The sequence below is a fragment of the Telmatherina bonti genome (genome assembly GCF_933228915.1).
Source record: "Telmatherina bonti genome assembly, chromosome: 10".
NCBI lineage: Eukaryota > Metazoa > Chordata > Actinopteri > Atheriniformes > Telmatherinidae > Telmatherina > Telmatherina bonti.
Genome location: NC_136628.1, coordinates 4059322 through 4080003, shown reverse-complemented (window position 1 = coordinate 4080003; position 20682 = coordinate 4059322). Strand labels below are relative to the sequence as shown.

General features: G+C 52.6%; 1 protein-coding gene across 1 annotated transcript; it reads right to left on the bottom strand.

Annotated features, from left to right (window-relative positions):
- Positions 1-229: 229 nt before the first annotated feature.
- On the bottom strand, positions 230-18667 carry bckdk (branched chain ketoacid dehydrogenase kinase). The gene is made up of 11 exons (XM_079247729.1): positions 18359-18667; positions 16369-16437; positions 16153-16263; positions 14977-15024; positions 12958-13077; positions 10296-10394; positions 10100-10173; positions 8676-8804; positions 8362-8451; positions 6608-6763; positions 230-1905 (listed from the first exon to the last, which is right to left on the bottom strand). Exons 1-11 carry the CDS (start codon positions 18578-18580, stop codon positions 1761-1763), a joined length of 1263 nt encoding a protein of 420 aa, XP_079103855.1. The 5' UTR covers positions 18581-18667; the 3' UTR covers positions 230-1760.
- Between the last annotated feature and the right edge of the window lie 2015 nt (positions 18668-20682).

Genomic DNA, 20682 nt, shown 5'->3' with positions numbered 1-20682 from the left:
TAGTCCTGCATCATCCTACATCCTCCTGCATCATTCTGCATCATCCTACATAGTCCTGCATCATCCTACATCCTCCTGCATCATCCTACATCCCCCTGCATCATCCTACATAGTCCTGCATCATCCTACATCCTCCTGCATCATCCTACATCCCCCTGCATCATCCTACATAGTCCTGCATCATCCTACATCCTCCTGCATCAACAGAAAAAACAAGTCAGACTCAAAGTGGAAGTGAAGAGAGTTTAATATCTAGAAAGTTTCGTGGACAACAGAAATCATGAGGAGCTAAGATTAATCTAACAAACCCTCCATGATGCCACCTTCAGTCAGTAACTTTGATGTTCAGCTGTCTGGACATCTTTACACTTTTTATCCTCATGCAGAGGAAAGAAATAGTTTTCATAAATGTTTTTCAGCCCGCTGTGACCGGTCCAGGCCAGCAGAGGGAAGACGGTGCTCATTTCATGGCACAGTCCAGTTCAGAATGATTGTCCACACAGCCTCCTCCAGCTGCCGCCCATCTCTTCAACCATCATTAAAGCAGCTCCTGCCTCTGCTTCATAGCTAGAAGCTGCATTTTACAGTCTTTCTCCTTCAGACTTTTTACAATAAACACTTCATAAGGAAGAATCCAGGAAAGGTGGCTTCTCTGCTTTTCCAGGAACCGCGTGGGAAAATAAATATGACTATAAAATAAACTCATCATGTTTTAAATCTAACAAAATCGCCAATCTGAAGCGGTTTCTGCACAAATTCAATCTGCAGAAGAAGAAGCTGGTTCGTTGACTCTCGGTTGACTCTCAGCTCAGCTGGGACGCGGTGGATGCAGGTGGAAAGTCGATGTGCAACAAAATACGGCAGAAGAGACTCAGAGTTGGAGTTGTGATAAAATCCGGCTGGAAGGAAACAGCCAGGCCAATCGGAGGGAACGCTTCTTTCCGGGAATGTTTCAACACAAAGGGAGGAGTGCTTACCTCAAACTCCACACAGCTCAACGCTTCGCCTAATCCTGAAATGAGTTTCATCTCGAGTTTTCACCTGTTCATCAGAAGCCAATCAGAACTTGCAGAAAGCAGAGACCTTGTTGCTGAAATGTGATTCCATACAAAACGCAGCTGAAGAAGACCAATCTTCAGGTCGATGCTTACGCCGGAGCGATGATAAACTACGACGCGTGCAGGACAGCAGCTAATCTATGTACTGTGCAAATAAACAAACAACGAGGAGGAGCGTCTGCATGAAGCAAAGGCAACAAACTGAAGAAGAGGTGGAAGCCGTGATGCAGGGAAGGACGGCTCAACGTCTTAGTCTGGACAGAGACGCCGCCGGCTTCTCCAGCACCACCAGACGGACTTCAGTTAAAGAGCAACGTGGTGTATGGCAGCTTCCGCGCAGACTGTCGCTGCCTGTGGGGCGCCAGATCTGCTGTTTTAAAGCAATCAGGCTGCTGGAGTGTCTGCAAACATTTATCATCAAAGTGAGGCTAAGGGACCAGTAACGTCGTGTCTTTCCATCAGCGTCCACCACCGCGTCTGTCCCGTAACTCCAAACACATTTTGAGACGCCACATTACAGGGACAACACAAGGAAAACAGGAAAATCATCAAACTCAGAGCTAACATAGCTGATAATCAGCGGAAGGCAAAACAAAGAAGACAGAACAGTGTGAAGGCCGTCCGTCTGGACAGGAGGCCTCGTCCTCTGCCGGCCTCGTCCGCTGAGGTGGGAACCCCCCGGCTCCTACAGGAGAAGCAGCTTCACACTCTGAAGCTCTCTCCTTTGCCGTCAATGTGGCGCAGACGCAGGTAGACGTCGGTGCCGATGCCCTGCATAGACTGTACCGACAGAGAGCCCCCCAGGTACTCGGCGTAGGCCCTGGAAGTGGGCAGACCGAACCCAAACCTGAGGAACACAAAGCACCTGAATCAGGATCAGGCAACAAAACTGCAGTTCAGACATGCTGCACGATCGTGTCACGGCAACGTCGTTGTGGTTCAGCCAGGAAGTAGTCCGCCCCTACACAAAGTAGTCCGCCCCTACACAAAGTAGTCCGCCCCTACGGGAAGTAGTCCGTCAGTCCAGGAAGTAGTCCGCCCCTACGGGAAGTAGTCCGTCAGTCCAGGAAGTAGTCCGCCCCTACGGGAAGTAGTCCGTCAGTCCAGGAAGTAGTCCGCCCCTACGGGAAATAGTCCGCCCCTACGGGAAATAGTCCGCCCCTACGGAAAGTAGTCCGCCCCTACGGAAAGTAGTCCGCCCCTACGGAAAGTAGTCCGCCCCTACGGGAAATAGTCCGCCCCTACGGGAAGTAGTCCGCCCCTACGGAAAGTAGTCCGCCCCTACGGAAAGTAGTCCGCCCCTACGGAAAGTAGTCCGCCCCTACGGGAAGTAGTCCGCCCCTACGGGAAGTAGTCCGCCCCTACGGAAAGTAGTCCGCCCCTACGGAAAGTAGTCCGCCCCTACGGGAAGTAGTCCGTCAGTCCAGGAAGTAGTCCGCCCCTATGGGAAGTAGTCCGTCAGTCCAGGAAGTAGTCCGCCCCTACGGAAAGTAGTCCGCCCCTACGGGAAGTAGTCCGTCAGTCCAGGAAGTAGTCCGCCCCTACGGGAAGTAGTCCGTCAGTCCAGGAAGTAGTCCGCCCCTACGGGAAGTAGTCCGCCCCTACGGGAAGTAGTCCGTCAGTCCAGGAAGTAGTCCGCCCCTACGGGAAGTAGTCCGCCCCTACGGGAAGTAGTCCGTCAGTCCAGGAAGTAGTCCGCCCCTATGCGAAGTAGTCCGTCAGTCCAGGAAGTAGTCCGCCCCTACGGAAAGTAGTCCGCCCCTACGGAAAGTAGTCCGCCCCTACGGAAAGTAGTCCGTCAGTCCAGGAAGTAGTCCGCCCCTACGGGAAGTAGTCCGCCCCTACGGGAAGTAGTCCGCCCCTACGGGAAGTAGTCCGTCAGTCCAGGAAGTAGTCCGCCCCTACGGAAAGTAGTCCGCCCCTACGGGAAGTAGTCCGCCCCTATGGGAAGTAGTCCGTCAGTCCAGGAAGTAGTCCGCCCCTACGGAAAGTAGTCTGCCCCTACGGAAAGTAGTCCGCCCCTACGGAAAGTAGTCCGCCCCTACGGAAAGTAGTCCGTCAGTCCAGGAAGTAGTCCGCCCCTACGGGAAGTAGTCCGTCAGTCCAGGAAGTAGTCCGCCCCTACGGGAAGTAGTCCGCCCCTACGGGAAGTAGTCCGTCAGTCCAGGAAGTAGTCCGCCCCTACGGGAAGTAGTCCGTCAGTCCAGGAAGTAGTCCGCCCCTACGGGAAGTAGTCCGTCAGTCCAGGAAGTAGTCCGCCCCTACGGGAAGTAGTCCGTCAGTCCAGGAAGTAGTCCGCCCCTACGGGAAGTAGTCCGCCCCTACGGGAAATAGTCCGCCCCTACGGGAAGTAGTCCGCCCCTACGGGAAGTAGTCCGTCAGTCCAGGAAGTAGTCCGCCCCTATGGGAAGTAGTCCGTCAGTCCAGGAAGTAGTCCGCCCCTACGGAAAGTAGTCCGCCCCTACGGAAAGTAGTCCGCCCCTACGGAAAGTAGTCCGTCAGTCCAGGAAGTAGTCCGCCCCTACGGGAAGTAGTCCGCCCCTACGGGAAGTAGTCCGTCAGTCCAGGAAGTAGTCCGCCCCTACGGAAAGTAGTCCGCCCCTACGGGAAGTAGTCCGCCCCTACGGGAAGTAGTCCGCCCCTACGGGAAGTAGTCCGTCAGTCCAGGAAGTAGTCCGCCCCTACAGAAAGTAGTCTGCCCCTACGGAAAGTAGTCCGCCCCTACGGAAAGTAGTCCGTCAGTCCAGGAAGTAGTCCGCCCCTACGGGAAGTAGTCCGTCAGTCCAGGAAGTAGTCCGCCCCTACGGGAAGTAGTCCGCCCCTACGGGAAATAGTCCGCCCCTACGGGAAGTAGTCCGCCCCTACGGGAAGTAGTCCGTCAGTCCAGGAAGTAGTCCGCCCCTATGGGAAGTAGTCCGTCAGTCCAGGAAGTAGTCCGCCCCTACGGAAAGTAGTCCGCCCCTACGGAAAGTAGTCCGCCCCTACGGAAAGTAGTCCGTCAGTCCAGGAAGTAGTCCGCCCCTACGGGAAGTAGTCCGCCCCTACGGGAAGTAGTCCGTCAGTCCAGGAAGTAGTCCGCCCCTACGGAAAGTAGTCCGCCCCTACGGGAAGTAGTCCGCCCCTACGGGAAGTAGTCCGCCCCTATGGGAAGTAGTCCGTCAGTCCAGGAAGTAGTCCGCCCCTACGGAAAGTAGTCTGCCCCTACGGAAAGTAGTCCGCCCCTACGGAAAGTAGTCCGCCCCTACGGGAAGTAGTCCGTCAGTCCAGGAAGTAGTCCGCCCCTACGGGAAGTAGTCCGCCCCTACGGGAAGTAGTCCGCCCCTACGGGAAGTAGTCCGCCCCTACGGGAAGTAGTCCGTCAGTCCAGGAAGTAGTCCGCCCCTACGGGAAGTAGTCCGCCCCTACGGGAAGTAGTCCGCCCCTACGGGAAGTAGTCCGTCAGTCCAGGAAGTAGTCCGCCACTACGGAAAGTAGTCCGCCCCTACGGAAAGTAGTCCGTCAGTCCAGGAAGTAGTCCGCCCCTACGGGAAGTAGTCCGTCAGTCCAGGAAGTAGTCCGTCAGTCCAGGAAGTAGTCCGCCCCTACGGGAAGTAGTCCGTCAGTCCAGGAAGTAGTCCGCCCCTATGGGAAGTAGTCCGTCAGTCCAGGAAGTAGTCCGCCCCTACGGAAAGTAGTCCGCCCCTACGGAAAGTAGTCCGCCCCTACGGAAAGTAGTCCGTCAGTCCAGGAAGTAGTCCGCCCCTACGGGAAGTAGTCCGCCCCTACGGGAAGTAGTCCGTCAGTCCAGGAAGTAGTCCGCCCCTACGGGAAGTAGTCCGCCCCTACGGGAAGTAGTCCGCCCCTATGGGAAGTAGTCCGTCAGTCCAGGAAGTAGTCCGCCCCTACGGAAAGTAGTCCGCCCCTACGGAAAGTAGTCCGCCCCTACGGAAAGTAGTCCGCCCCTACGGGAAGTAGTCCGTCAGTCCAGGAAGTAGTCCGCCCCTACGGGAAGTAGTCCGCCCCTACGGGAAGTAGTCCGCCCCTACGGGAAGTAGTCCGTCAGTCCAGGAAGTAGTCCGTCAGTCCAGGAAGTAGTCCGCCCCTACGGGAAGTAGTCCGTCAGTCCAGGAAGTAGTCCGCCCCTATGGGAAGTAGTCCGTCAGTCCAGGAAGTAGTCCGCCCCTACGGAAAGTAGTCCGCCCCTACGGAAAGTAGTCCGCCCCTACGGAAAGTAGTCCGTCAGTCCAGGAAGTAGTCCGCCCCTACGGGAAGTAGTCCGCCCCTACGGGAAGTAGTCCGTCAGTCCAGGAAGTAGTCCGCCCCTACGGGAAGTAGTCCGCCCCTACGGGAAGTAGTCCGCCCCTATGGGAAGTAGTCCGTCAGTCCAGGAAGTAGTCCGCCCCTACGGAAAGTAGTCTGCCCCTACGGAAAGTAGTCCGCCCCTACGGAAAGTAGTCCGCCCCTACGGGAAGTAGTCCGTCAGTCCAGGAAGTAGTCCGCCCCTACGGGAAGTAGTCCGCCCCTACGGGAAGTAGTCCGTCAGTCCAGGAAGTAGTCCGCCCCTACGGGAAGTAGTCCGTCAGTCCAGGAAGTAGTCCGTCAGTCCAGGAAGTAGTCCGCCCCTACGGGAAGTAGTCCGTCAGTCCAGGAAGTAGTCCGCCCCTATGGGAAGTAGTCCGTCAGTCCAGGAAGTAGTCCGCCCCTACGGAAAGTAGTCCGCCCCTACGGAAAGTAGTCCGCCCCTACGGAAAGTAGTCCGTCAGTCCAGGAAGTAGTCCGCCCCTACGGGAAGTAGTCCGCCCCTACGGGAAGTAGTCCGTCAGTCCAGGAAGTAGTCCGCCCCTACGGGAAGTAGTCCGCCCCTACGGGAAGTAGTCCGCCCCTACGGGAAGTAGTCCGTCAGTCCAGGAAGTAGTCCGCCCCTACGGAAAGTAGTCTGCCCCTACGGAAAGTAGTCCGCCCCTACGGAAAGTAGTCCGCCCCTACGGGAAGTAGTCCGTCAGTCCAGGAAGTAGTCCGCCCCTACGGGAAGTAGTCCGCCCCTACGGGAAGTAGTCCGCCCCTACGGGAAGTAGTCCGTCAGTCCAGGAAGTAGTCCGCCCCTACGGAAAGTAGTCTGCCCCTACGGAAAGTAGTCCGCCCCTACGGAAAGTAGTCCGCCCCTACGGGAAGTAGTCCGTCAGTCCAGGAAGTAGTCCGCCCCTACGGGAAGTAGTCCGCCCCTACGGGAAGTAGTCTGTCAGTCCAGGAAGTAGTCCGCCCCTACGGGAAGTAGTCCGCCCCTACGGGAAGTAGTCCGCCCCTACGGGAAGTAGTCGGCACCGTTTCAATCTAATAAGTGTGAATTTAATGCCTCTTGGACCAATCGCTTTGCTCCGCCCCGTTACCAGATCAATGTCGGCGTTTCTACTGAACAGGCGTGTGCAGGAGGACACGTCTCGTCTGCCATGAGGAGTCCACACGCCATCCCTGTCCGTGTTCTACTCACCTGGATGAACCCGCCCACACAGACGGCAGTCCAGACTGGACACAGACGGACATGTGAACTGGGATATTGTGGACGTGCTTACCCGTGCATCGGGTTGGACTGGTTTCCACTGTTGGTGATGTTGTTGAAGAGGTTGCTCATGCGGGGGTCCTGTGCACTCTCCTCCGCAGTGCTGAAGTGGTAGTCCATCACCTTGTCGATGATGTTGTGGGGGATACCGCCTCCTCGGTCTGAAATCCTGATGAGAGAAGACACATCTGAACGCTGCTAGATGACCTCATACAGACTGGTTAGGATGGTTAGACGTCTCTGTCGCCAGTAAAACAGACCGGTTAGGATGGTTAGACGTCTCCGTCGCCAGTAAAACAGACTGGTTAGGATGGTTAGACGTCTCTGTCGCCAGTAAAACAGACCGGTTAGGATGGTTAGACGTCTCCGTCGCCAGTAAAACAGACTGGTTAGGATGGTTAGACGTCTCCGTCGCCACTAAAACAGACCGGTTAGGATGGTCAGACGTCTCCGTCGCCAGTAAAACAGACCGGTTAGGATGGTCAGACGTCTCCGTCGCCAGTAAAACAGACCGGTTAGGATGGTCAGACGTCTCCGTCGCCAGTAAAACAGACCGGTTAGGATGGTCAGACGTCTCCGTCGCCAGTAAAACAGACCGGTTAGGATGGTTAGACGTCTCCTTCGCCAGTAAAACAGACCGGTTAGGATGGTCAGACGTCTCCGTCGCCAGTAAAACAGACCGGTTAGGATGGTTAGACGTCTCCGTCGCCAGTAAAACAGACCGGTTAGGATGGTCAGACGTCTCCGTCGCCAGTAAAACAGACCGGTTAGGATGGTTAGACGTCTCCGTCGCCAGTAAAACAGACCGGTTAGGATGGTTAGACGTCTCCGTCGCCAGTAAAAACAGACCGGTTAGGATGGTTAGACGTCTCCGTCGCCAGTAAAACAGACCGGTTAGGATTGTCAGACGTCTCCGTCGCCAGTAAAACAGACCGGTTAGGATGGTCAGACGTCTCCGTCGCCAGTAAAACAGACCGGTTAGGATTGTCAGACGTCTCCGTCGCCAGTAAAACAGACCGGTTAGGATGGTCAGACGTCTCCGTCGCCAGTAAAACAGACCGGTTAGGATGGTTAGACGTCTCCGTCGCCAGTAAAACAGACCGGTTAGGATTGTCAGACGTCTCCTTCGCCAGTAAAACAGACCGGTTAGGATGGTCAGACGTCTCCGTCGCCAGTAAAACAGACCGGTTAGGATGGTTAGACGTCTCCGTCGCCAGTAAAACAGACCGGTTAGGATGGTTAGACGTCCCCGTCGCCAGTAAAACAGACCGGTTAGGATGGTTAGACGTCTCCGTCGCCAGTAAAACAGACCGGTTAGGATGGTTAGACGTCTCTGTCGCCAGTAAAACAGACCGGTTAGGATGGTCAGACGTCTCCGTCGCCAGTAAAACAGACCGGTTAGGATGGTCAGACGTCTCCGTCGCCAGTAAAACAGACCGGTTAGGATGGTCAGACGTCTCCGTCGCCAGTAAAACAGACCGGTTAGGATGGTTAGACGTCTCCGTCGCCAGTAAAACAGACTGGTTAGGATGGTCAGACGTCTCCGTCGCCAGTAAAACAGACCGGTTAGATTCCAACATTCCCAGATTCGAGTGGTTTCCTGTGGAATCGTGTGTAAGCCGGCTCCTTCTTGTGAAGCCCTTACCGGCCGTGCAGGATGAGGAGTCGTGCATCCATGAGCTTTACGGAACGCAGCTCTCTGGGATGAAGCCAGGAGCTTCCCCGCTTTGCGCCGTGTGATCGGCTTTCGGACACAGTGCTGCTCACCTGATGACGAAGTCGATGTCGTTGTTGGCGATGGTGACCACCACATCGGGCAGATTGTAGGGGGTGTCCAGGTGGCTCTCCATGGTGGCCCTGAAGAGGAAAAACAGGAAATCTGAAGGTTTTCCTGCAGATGATCCGAGTTAAAAGTCATAAATGTGCATCAGCTGCTGCGAAACCTCAGCAGAGCCGTCTTCTTTTTGTTTTGGATATAAAATCAGTTCAGCGTGGAGAGAAATAATCCTGACAGTGAAGCAAAGATCAGAAAGCTTCTGTTCGTCTGACAGCAGAAGATGTGAAGCGGCTGCTGAAATCACCTCATGGCGTTCTTCAGGAGCTCCGGCAGGATGTAATCCAGAGGCAGGGGGATGAAGGGGAAGCGAGCCGCCACGTGGCCGTTGATGCGCACTCTGGGCGAGTTTCCATACTGATGTTCACACAGACGCCTGTCCAACGACAACAACGGAAGTTCAGCTCTGCCACCTGCAAGGGTTTCATTTCTCCTCCCGACTCTGGTCTCAGCTTCCCACCAGCGTCGGATGAGAAGACAAACTCTGGTTTTTATCTAATAAACACAGAATGCCTGCATAAAACCAGGGAGAGCTGGAGAAGACTCAGTAGGAGACGTTTATTAAAGCCTGTCCAGGTAGAAAATCATGATCTGCTGTGTTTATCAACACAGCAAGGAAAGCTGAACGCATCCACGGACCAGTCGGCCTCGTTCCCATTCTCACACATACAAACATGTTTTGTTTTTGTCTCAAAGCGTTTTAAATCTTTCAGCAACGACCTGAGAACCAATTCAGCATCAGGGACGTTTAGCTGCATAGGTGGAGGTTCCTCCGGATCGCTCCTGGAGCCGGAATCAGATACGAGTCCGGAATTATCCTGCTGGGTTCTCACTCCACTGGGTTCATGGCAGACACCAACATGCATCCATCTGATCCATAACACACCGCTTACTGTCACATGCACTCCTTATGCACGACTATCTTCTTCTTTATCATTATTATGGACACATAAGGAATTAAAATCATGTTTTCTAACCAATAAAACGCTTTTCAATCATTTATTTCCTTCCTTGTTTGGCTTCTGAGTGAATCTGACCGCTTTGCATCTTTTAATAAAACATTAAAACCTGTTTAAATTAGCTTGTTTCAGTTTCCTGCAACCCAGGTCACGTTTAGGCCACGTGCACTGTGCATGCCAGGCCTCCAGGGGGCGGTGAAGAAACTCCGTCCTCATCAGGACAGCAAACACTGCAGCGCATCATGCTACCCGCTGATCTGCTGTGGATTCACTGAGGACGGAAATGTTCCAGCAGGTTTGACTTCAGACGTAAAACATCACGCAGCAGCAGACGTCTGCCGCCATGTTCTCAGCAGGGTGTGACATGAAGACATCCTCGTCCCCGAGAGGTTCCGGTTTACTCTGACCAGACCTGCCTGGCATGGCGCGGTCAACGCTGCGCAGTGACATCCGCTCAAAACTCTGTTACCATGGAAACAGGAGGGGAGAACACCGCCTGAAGCTGCCGGAGAGCAGCGGGAAAGGAGCAAACGCTCACCTGGCTGCAGGCGAGGAGCAAACGCTCACCTGGCTGCAGGCGAGGAGTAAACGCTCACCTGGCTGCAGGCGAGGAGCAAACGCTCACCTGGCTGCAGGCGAGGAGTAAACGCTCACCTGGCTGCAGGCGAGGAGCAAACGCTCACCTGGCTGCAGGCGAGGAGCAAACGCTCACCTGGCAAAGTCCACCCACTTCTCAATGATCTTTTTAGGAGAAAGACGTCTGCATATGATCCCCACAAAATCGGGCTGAAACGAGAAGGAAGGTTAGTTCAGCAAGCTGCAGGATGTTCCGGTTCCTTCTGGAGAAGGTGTTCAGAAAGGTTGGGCTGTTGGTCCGTCAGGAACGGATCACATGGCGCCCGCCGTACGTTGTCTTCATGGAGGGCCAGATGGTGCGTGGCCAGCATCCTGATTCCCAGACGAGAGCACAGCGTTGTGTCCAGGAAGCTGCGGAGGATCGCCTCATCCTGCAGGAGCCAGAAAACAAACTAAACTCACTGGTTCACGTCAGAACCTACATCTCCTGGTCCGGTCCCTCTCTGCGGTCCAGAACCTACATCTCCTGGTCCGGTCCCTCTCTGCGGTCCAGAACCTACATCTCCTGGTCCGGTCCCTCTCTGCGGTCCAGAACCTACATCTCCTGGTCCGGTCCCTCTCTGCGGTCCAGAACCTACATCTCCTGGTCCGGTCCCTCTCTGCGGTCCAGAACCTACATCTCCTGGTCCGGTCCCTCTCTGCGGTCCAGAACCTACATCTCCTGGTCCGGTCCCTCTCTGCGGTCCAGAACCTACATCTCCTGGTCCGGTCCCTCTCTGCGGTCCAGAACCTACATCTCCTGGTCCGGTCCCTCTCTGCGGTCCAGAACCTACATCTCCTGGTCCGGTCCCTCTCTGCGGTCCAGAACCTACATCTCCTGGTCCGGTCCCTCTCTGCGGTCCAGAACCTACATCTCCTGGTCCGGTCCCTCTCTGGGGTCCAGAACCTACATCTCCTGGTCCGGTCCCTCTCTGGGGTCCAGAACCTACATCTCCTGGTCCGGTCCCTCTCTGGGGTCCAGAACCTACATCTCCTGGTCCGGTCCCTCTCTGGGGTCCAGAACCTACATCTCCTGGTCCGGTCCCTCTCTGGGGTCCAGAACCTACATCTCCTGGTCCGGTCCCTCTCTGGGGTCCAGAACCTACATCTCCTGGTCCGGTCCCTCTCTGGGGTCCAAAAACATTCAAAAGGCTCCAAAACCAGCTCAAAATGGCAGCTAAATGTGGTCCAGGCTGACTCGCTGTCAGCTTTTACACAACAAAGCATCACCTGGAGATTCTTCTAACTGGACCAGAACCACCATGGTGGTGAGGTTCTTCTAACTGGACCATGATGGTGAGATTCTTCTAACTGGACCAGAACCACCATGGTGGTGAGGTTCTTCTAACTGGACCATGATGGTGAGGTTCTTCTAACTGGACCAGAACCACCATGGTGGTGAGGTTCTTCTAACTGGACCATGATGGTGAGATTCTTCTAACTGGACCAGAACCACCATGGTGGTGAGGTTCTTCTAACTGGACCATGATGGTGAGATTCTTCTAACTGGACCAGAACCACCATGGTGGTGAGGTTCTTCTAACTGGACCATGATGGTGAGATTCTTCTAACTGGACCAGAACCACCATGGTGGTGAGGTTCTTCTAACTGGACCATGATGGTGAGGTTCTTCTAACTGGACCAGAACCACCATGGTGGTGAGGTTCTTCTAACTGGACCAGAACCACCATGGTGGTGAGGTTCTTTTAACTGGACCATGATGGTGAGATTCTTCTAACTGGACCAGAACCACCATGGTGGTGAGGTTCTTCTAACTGGACCATGATGGTGAGGTTCTTCTAACTGGACCAGAACCACCATGGTGGTGAGGTTCTTCTAACTGGACCATGATGGTGAGGTTCTTCTAACTGGACCAGAACCACCATGGTGGTGAGGTTCTTTTAACTGGACCATGATGGTGAGGTTCTTCTAACTGGGCCAGAACCACCATGGTGGTGAGGTTCTTCTAACTGGACCAGAACCACCATGGTGGTGAGGTTCTTTTAACTGGACCATGATGGTGAGGTTCTTCTAACTGGACCAGAACCACCATGGTGGTGAGGTTCTTTTAACTGGACCATGATGGTGAGGTTCTTCTAACTGGGCCAGAACCACCATGGTGGTGAGGTTCTTCTAACTGGACCAGAACCACCATGGTGGTGAGGTTCTTTTAACTGGACCATGATGGTGAGGTTCTTCTAACTGGACCAGAACCACCATGGTGGTGAGGTTCTTCTAACTGGACCATGATGGTGAGGTTCTTCTAACTGGACCAGAACCACCATGGTGGTGAGGTTCTTCTAACTGGACCAGAACCACCATGGTGGTGAGGTTCTTTTAACTGGACCATGATGGTGAGGTTCTTCTAACTGGACCAGAACCACCATGGTGGTGAGGTTCTTCTAACTGGACCATGATGGTGAGGTTCTTCTAACTGGACCAGAACCACCATGGTGGTGAGGTTCTTCTAACTGGACCATGATGGTGAGGTTCTTCTAACTGGACCAGAACCACCATGGTGGTGAGGTTCTTCTAACTGGACCATGATGGTGAGGTTCTTCTAACTGGACCAGAACCACCATGGTGGTGAGGTTCTTCTAACTGGACCAGAACCACCATGGTGGTGAGGTTCTTCTAACTGGACCATGATGGTGAGGTTCTTCTAACTGGACCAGAACCACCATGGTGGTGAGGTTCTTCTAACTGGACCATGATGGTGAGGTTCTTCTAACTGGACCAGAACCACCATGGTGGTGAGGTTCTTCTAACTGGACCATGATGGTGAGGTTCTTCTAACTGGACCAGAACCACCATGGTGGTGAGGTTCTTCTAACTGGACCATGATGGTGAGGTTCTTCTAACTGGACCAGAACCACCATGGTGGTGAGGTTCTTCTAACTGGACCAGAACCACCATGGTGGTGAGGTTCTTCTAATAAAGTCCATGTGGAAATACCTGGATGTGTCTGCGACACTCTCTGAAGCCCTGCGCCAACATGGTCACCACATCCTTGTGGTCGTCCAGCAGCTGCTGGACCAGTTTGCAGAAACGAGTCTCCACGTCCTGGTCCTTGATCTGGAAACAGAACAGAGCGTCACATCCAGGCTGGATAGCGGGGGGCAGGTCTGGTGGACTAGCTGGACAGGACAAGGATAAGGGACCAGGGAATGAAACCAGTACATGGTATAAACCAATTAAACTTGTACAGCACCTTCCATGTGGATGAGAGGATCTTCCAGCTGACTGATCAGTAATCGGAGTAAATCTGTTCATGTTATTGATCAGGCGTGTGATTGGTCCTTTAGGATCTTGTTCTTCTTACAAAATCCTCTTCTCAGGACCCCAGGCCTCCAGGACCCTAGGCCTCCAGGACCCCAGGCCTCCAGGACCCCAGGCCTCCAGGACCCTAGGCCTCCAGGACCCCAGGCCTCCAGGACCCCAGGCCTCCAGGACCCTAGGCCTCCAGGACCCCAGGCCTCCAGAACCCCAGGCCTCCAGAACCCCAGGCCTCCAGGATCCTAGGCCTCCAGGACCCCAGGCCTCCAGGACCCCAGGCCTCCAGGACCCCAGGCCTCCAGGACCCCAGGCCTCCAGGATCCTGAGATCTACCTGACTGGATGCAAGTCAGGCTTATTGGAGTTTATGATGTCTCTGAGAAGTTCAGGTCATCAGGACAGAAGACATGTCTGCAGCTTTATTCTCCGCCATCTGACGTGAGCGGAGGAGAAGCGTCAGGACCAGGACGGCTTCCACATGGATCGGATCAGGTTTTACGCTCTGATCCACTGAGATTAGTTGTTGTGATAAAGATCATTGATGTTATTGGAAATAAAACGTTATTGTGCGGGGAAACATTAAACACGATGAACTAGGACTGGGCGATTAATCGGGTTTTAATCTCAGTACGATCTGGGTTTCCATCGATGATAAAACTAAAAGGGTGTGATTATTTTCCTCTCTGCAGTTTCCTCTCCTGCTGTCTTCAGCTGCTAATCGAGCGTCTCTGGCGTTGCAGCGCTGTGCTGTAAACTCCTCCCACAGCCGCTTTGCTTTCATTCAGACACTGTTGCCAACTTGGAGACTTTCTCGCTAAATCTGGAGACTTTTTTGTTAAAAGCGACAAATCTATCAACTTTTACTGGAGTTATTAGAGACGTTTCTGGTGTTTTGGCGACTGACTTGAAGGCACATATTGTTCTGCAGTTACTGTAAGGAAGGAGCAGCGGGAGCCTCTCCCGTCCTAAAGCACTCCCAGGCGGCCAGTCTCAGTCGGCTCCGGCTGCAGGTCAATGTAGAATAACTGCAGTAGGTTGTGGAAGTTCACCTAAACATACTTTATACCATTGTCACTGACAACTGGCTGCATTATTTTCCTATACATAGTTCGGCCAGTTAAACACTGTAATATCCCTCCGTTACGGGGCGTTACCATAGCAACGCGTTAACCAGCTGGTTCAGATCAGCCGTCTTTTAACAGGTGAATGAGAGAAACGCGCTGCAGCCTGACAGCGGTTGTTTGGCATAAAACGTACATCCAGGCCAACGTAAAATAGTTTCTATTTAAGCGGTAAAAGCAGATTAATCAACTCATTAGACGTTATAATGCACAACATGGAGTCTAGAACACCACGACGCGCAGCGTTGTTTAGACATACTGGATAATCATGTTAAATAATTGAGATGTCAATTTCAGTCAAAAATAATCGTGATTATAATTTTTGTCATAATCGAGCTGCCGTACAATGAATTTATAAACCTGATGTTAAAACTTAGTTGAAAGTTTGCTTTTTAAAGCATCTGTTGGTCGTTTCCACATGTGTGTAACGTAACATACATGTTCCCACCCAGGAAGCGCCTGTGTCCCTCAGGAATCTGACTGCTGTGTGGCACGCCGCGTACCTGTGTGGCACGCCGCGTACCTGTGTGGCACGCCGCGTACCTGTGTGGCACGCCGCGTACCTGTGTGGCACTCACCTGGGGGAAGTCGCTGAGCATGTGGTAGGCTCTGATGTACAGCTCGTGCTGCAGAGAAGAAGAGATGCCAGAGTTAGACTCATCCAGCATCAAACCAGCCGCCCCTCAGAGGGGCCCCTGCACCAAAACCAACCAATCCCCACAAGGCTCCTGTTACTGAACATGTCAGGATGCGTTCATCAACGCCTCGGCTGTAAATACGACATCCAGCAGGTCTGCTGGAACAAAGCAGGACGGCCTCCAGCGCTCTCACTGAGCTTATGTAACAGCTCAGAGCGCCGCGACATGCCACAAGAAAGCATCTGGGTGAAAGTTCAGCTACACACAACCGTTACCAAGAGCTGCGGAGGAAGAACCGGCTGAGAGGCTCCGCATGTGTTATACACACTGTAACAGCACATTTTACATGGAAAAGCCTGATTTCCTAAAATACCACATGATGCTATGAGCTGCTCCGTCATGCAGCTGCCGAGCCGCCCAGCTCTTCACAGAGAGCTCAGGATCTGCTCCTGGAGGAGCAGCAGGAGGCCGAAGCAGCTGTCTGATTCTAACCTCCGTGGGAGGAACAGATAAAAAAGCCCGACACTCCCAGAGCTTTTGTCCTGGCTGGGAATGGTGCGAACGGCATTCTTTCCCGGGTCAGCTGAGTCGGCAGCTGTTGCAGGTATGCACCAACTCCAGCTCCACTCAGCAGGGACTGAAACGCGACACTCAGGTGGAAATTTCTGCTCCTCCTTCATGAAACACGCTTATAGTCGCAGCAGGGAAGACTTTGCCAGGTCATGCCTGCAATGGATACGTCGTCCTCCGCATGTTTAATCAGCAGAGATTACGGAGGCTAAACCTGCCGGCATGCTCATTTCAAACCTGACGCCAGGAAAACACTGGAATACTATCACATCATATGTAGGCGACACCGACCATCGCAGTTATGAGCACCGTGTAGCGCGTTCTGATGACCTCCAGCCGCATGATGTTGCAGAGCTCACATCATCTCCACAGTCTGAGGAACCTTTCAATCACCTGGTTCAATCCACCCGGGCTCCACACTGAAAGGTGGGCCTGATGAGGCGGAAGTCTTTCCAGAACATTTTCACATGTGCTGCTGGCATCAAATTCACATCAGCAAATAAACAACAAAACGCCACTTTAATATGTGAGAAAGGACTTTCTCACCACTTGCAGGATGGTGGGGTTGCAGCCGATGATGAAGGGTAGACTGCGGAAGCCCTTGATGCGATGGGCGATCCGTACAGGCAGCTCCTTGTGAAGGTACTTGGCACTACTCTGGGGTCACACACACACACACACACACAGATAAAATGTAAATGGAGTGAGGGAAGAGTTACAGAAGCAGATTTGTTGTCCTCTCAGTGTGGATGAGACGTTTACCAGGATGTGATGTCCATCAGGAGACTTCCCAGAATACAGGAGCGTTGCTAGGGTAAGTCGCACTGAGGCCTGCAGACACAACGATATGTGAAATAACCAACACGTTCAGACTGCAGGTCGATCAACAACACCTGCCGAGATGTTTAAACATCAACCAGAAGAAAGATGCAGCTTCGTTGTTTATTCAAACGTGTTCTCGCCAGGTCTTCGTTGTCAGTGAGAGGTTCTTCTCGACTGACTTTAACAATGTAAATGACTTTACCTTCACATGGAACTTTTAAAAACATGTTAACATGCTGCAAAAAATATATGTTGAGAGAAAGACACCTTGGACAAGGTGTTGGATCCAGTCCCAGTCTCACTGGGACTGGATCCAATTACACAACCGAAAACTGTGTTATGCAACATGCTGGTGACACACAGAGCATGCTAGACATAACACGGTGTGAAAACAGCTGCCCGCCGACTGCACGTCTGCATGGGCCGGACGGCTGCAGCGGCAGAAGAAGACGTCTCCAGGTGTTCAGGCATGGACAGACTTTCTGCAGCTTTAACCGGAATATTCCATCCTAACGGAGAATAAAACACAGAACGAGACGCCACCTTGATACCGAGCCCAGCTGCTGTTCGAAAACTCCTGCAAAGAAAAACCTGCCTGTCCAGGAGGAAAATCTGACCCAGTTCTCCCAGCTCCATGAGAACGCAGCAATCTTTATCTCCCCTTTAATCATGTGGTGAGCGGGGAACCAACAGAGCCAGTGCGGCCCAACAGGCACGAAGAAATGAATGGAACTGGCTTTTTTCTGTCTGTTACAGGCTGCACACGTCCACCACGTCCTCTCAGCCGTTCCATCAGTAAATACTGTAAAGCGCCGTGGCTGCAGATTCCTTCCCTCGTCTCTGTGAAGAAATACGTCCAGGACATCTCTGACGGGCTGAAGATGTGAAACAGAAGACATCTGCCGAGCACACAATGACAGAATAGAGCCTCCTGGTTTACTGGCACTGGATTAGTTGGGAGGATGGGGAGGTTTCCAGACAGACAGATAACTCAGGGGGGTGGGAAACAAGACATCCATAATTTAAACTACTGCTACGTTTCTGATCATTTGAGCTCCGCTGTCTTTAATTCAACACATTATTCTTCTGTACTTCTAAACAACAGCTTTATTTCACTCCTGGTATGAAAAGGAAGGATCCAGACTAAAGTTAGACTCCTGAAACTTTCCACCAGCTCCTGTTATTCTGTATAAAAGCAGCAGAAATGTGTGTGAGCAGGAATTAATGTCCCCTAGTTAAACATTTTGTTCTTTTCATGCTGCATTCAGGTGTCCCCTCGCCACTTCGGAATAAAAAATACTAATTATTATCCTAACAGTCAACGTCCAATAAAGTTGTCACGTAATAAAACAACCTCTTGTGTTTTGGACTAAGTCATACCATATCTTCCATGACTTGGACAGTTTGACATTGTCACACTTTAAAGCTCCGGCATGTCGTCCTCCGGGCTGTCATTGAACGCAGCAGCGGGGTTAGCGGCTGGGTTAACCTGCGCTAGTTAACCAGTTAACTAGTTAACCCCGCCGCTGCGGCACCCCGGCTACAAGGCGGCTAACCCCGCCGCTCTGCTGCTGCGGCACCCCGGCTACAAGGCGGCTAACCCCGCCGCTCTGCTGCTGCGGCACCCCGGCTACAAGGCGGCTAACCCCGCCGCTCTGCTGCTGCGGGACCCCGGCTACAAGGCGGCTAACCCCGCCGCTCTGCTGCTGCGGGACCCCGGCTACAAGGCGGCTAACCCCGCCGCTGCGGGACCCCTGCTACAAGGCGGCTAACCCCGCCGCTGCGGGACCCCTGCTACAAGGCGGCTAACCCCGCCGCTGCGGGACCCCTGCTACAAGGCGGCTAAACCCGCCGCTGCGGGACCCCGGCTACAAGGCGGCTAAACCCGCCGCTGCGGGACCCCTGCTACAAGGCGGACTGGAAGCCCTACCTTCTCCGCGGAAGCATCGATCGCAGACTGGTTGTAAAACGACGTGACGGTCTTCGACCTCTCTCTCGCCAGCTCGGAAAATCCCTGCATCGATGAGGTGGACCGGAACCTGGGGCTCTCCGCGCCTGACAACGGCAGCAGGAGGCTGCCGAGCCTCGGCCTGGCCCTGCGGGCGGCACCGCTCAGCATCTCCGCTGCGATACCTGCCAGTCCAGCGTGCATGTGGAAACGAGCCGCGAGCCTGTCCAGGTGGGAGCAGTAAATGCGACGCTGCTACGGAGCCATGAGAAGGCGGCGCTGGAGCACAAAGACTCCAGATCTGATCTGAGTACAGTAGAGCCGCAGAGCCATGAGAAGGCGGAGCTGGAGCACAAAGACTCCAGATCTGATCTGAGTACAGTAGAGCCGCAGAGAGGCCGCTGAGCTCACCGGCCAATAGGAAAGCGTTCTGCGGGGACGAGGTGACGGCTGAGCCAATCAGAACAGCAGTGAGAGGCGGAGCTAGGCAGGACGCGCAGGACACACTGTACTTTACATCATGGATTTCAGCAGGTCCAGCAAGTCCTGCAGCTTTTCAGTGTTCCTCCTACTGAAGTGGGTCCAGCATTTCAGGGTTCCTTCCACTGTAATGGATCCAGTTGCCCACCATCTTCCCCACACCGGTGAGTCGGGTGTATTGGAGCCGGTAAACACTGCCTGATATGCATCACGGAGCTCCAGGGACACTTTGAAGATGATAAAATCTCAGTTTAATCATCTGTTATGTTTTTTCTTCCACTGCAGAGAGAAGATGAGCTGATCAATACACTCCTTTTTATTGGAATGTTATAGAGCTTCCCAAATCTTTTGAACTGTTGCTTATCTTATTATACTCGAAGATAAGCTCTAATCTAAACTATGAGAGATTGATGAAGTCGCTGCAGCGGGGTTATTGATCACCTGTACTTTCAGTACATCAGCATCATGTCCTGCGTCCTCAGACTTTTCCTCGACCCAGAGAGGTTTCCAACGAAGAGCTTAGGAAAAGATTACTCCTAAGAAACATCATAGAGGTATTTATCTTGATTAATTAATCGAAACCCACACCTGTTAATCATCCTGGGTGTGAATGGGGAAGAGCATCCCCTGCTGGGCCTGACGTGGAACTGTAATGGTTCTGGGTTCTTCCCAGTATCACTGCTCCAATACACCCAGAATCCCCCACAGAATCCACCAGACACCAAACTTCATGATTTTATATCCCTGATCGTGGCAAGTTTGTAACCCAAGGATAACCCCAGAACAACTAACTCTTCTACCTTCTCATCATTTAAGCAGTTGGAGAAAATGAATGTGATGAAACGCAGACTGACATGTCATTTCAGATCCTGTCATCTGGCCATGATCGTCTCCACAACGCAATCATCTTTAAAGCTATAAATGAATGATTTAAACGGGTTTTCTCTTCTGACATTTGACCTTCTGTCTTTCTATCAGTTTGGATGAACTCTACACCCCTCGGTGTATCAGAGCTATAATTGATATATTATCACTGATATAACTGAGGACACAACTCATCCAGGCAGACTCTTTATGCAACGAGCTCTACATTGAAACTACATTGGTAGCTAAACCAACCCCTGAACCTGGTGTAACGGCATGCTATGGTATTGTGGGACCCTCCCAGTTGTCTGTAGAAACATTACCTGTACGTTCTGTATAAAAGCTTCTACCAGACATTCAGTTATGGAAAGCAGCTCCAGACTGAAGTCAGAACTCACTCAGAACTCATCAGCTGATTGTCACATATCTACAAAACAAACCCATGCTGAGAAGTTAACACACTACTATACTATACTACAGTATACTTTAGTTTTTTCACCATTCGGATAAATTCTAAACTTGCTCTGCAGCGCGAGAAATGCTAAAGTACAGAAATCCTTTAAAAAAACGGCACAATGTGGCCTTAATTTGGATGGAATTACAGAAAAAAGGAAAATGGTTTAGACCTTCATATAAAATTAATCTGATCCCACAACAGAGCAGAAAAAAGCCACAAAAAAAAAGCAAACAAGTTTAAGATCAACATTTATTTTACCTGCAGCTTAGTGAGCAGCAGCCTGGTTTACACACCAACGTACCAAAGGATTCAAGGTTTTATGTTACCACGACGAGGCGGCTGCATCTCTGTTCTGGTTCCCAATTTCTCAGAAAGAACCTGGTACAGCAGCATCAAAATGTCCTGCAGGACACTGGGCCTTTGGGGCCGGAGTAGTACACCCCCGCTCTGTTGAATGGACTGTCTACAGCAGATCTGCACATCTTCCTGCAGAACTGAAGCCACA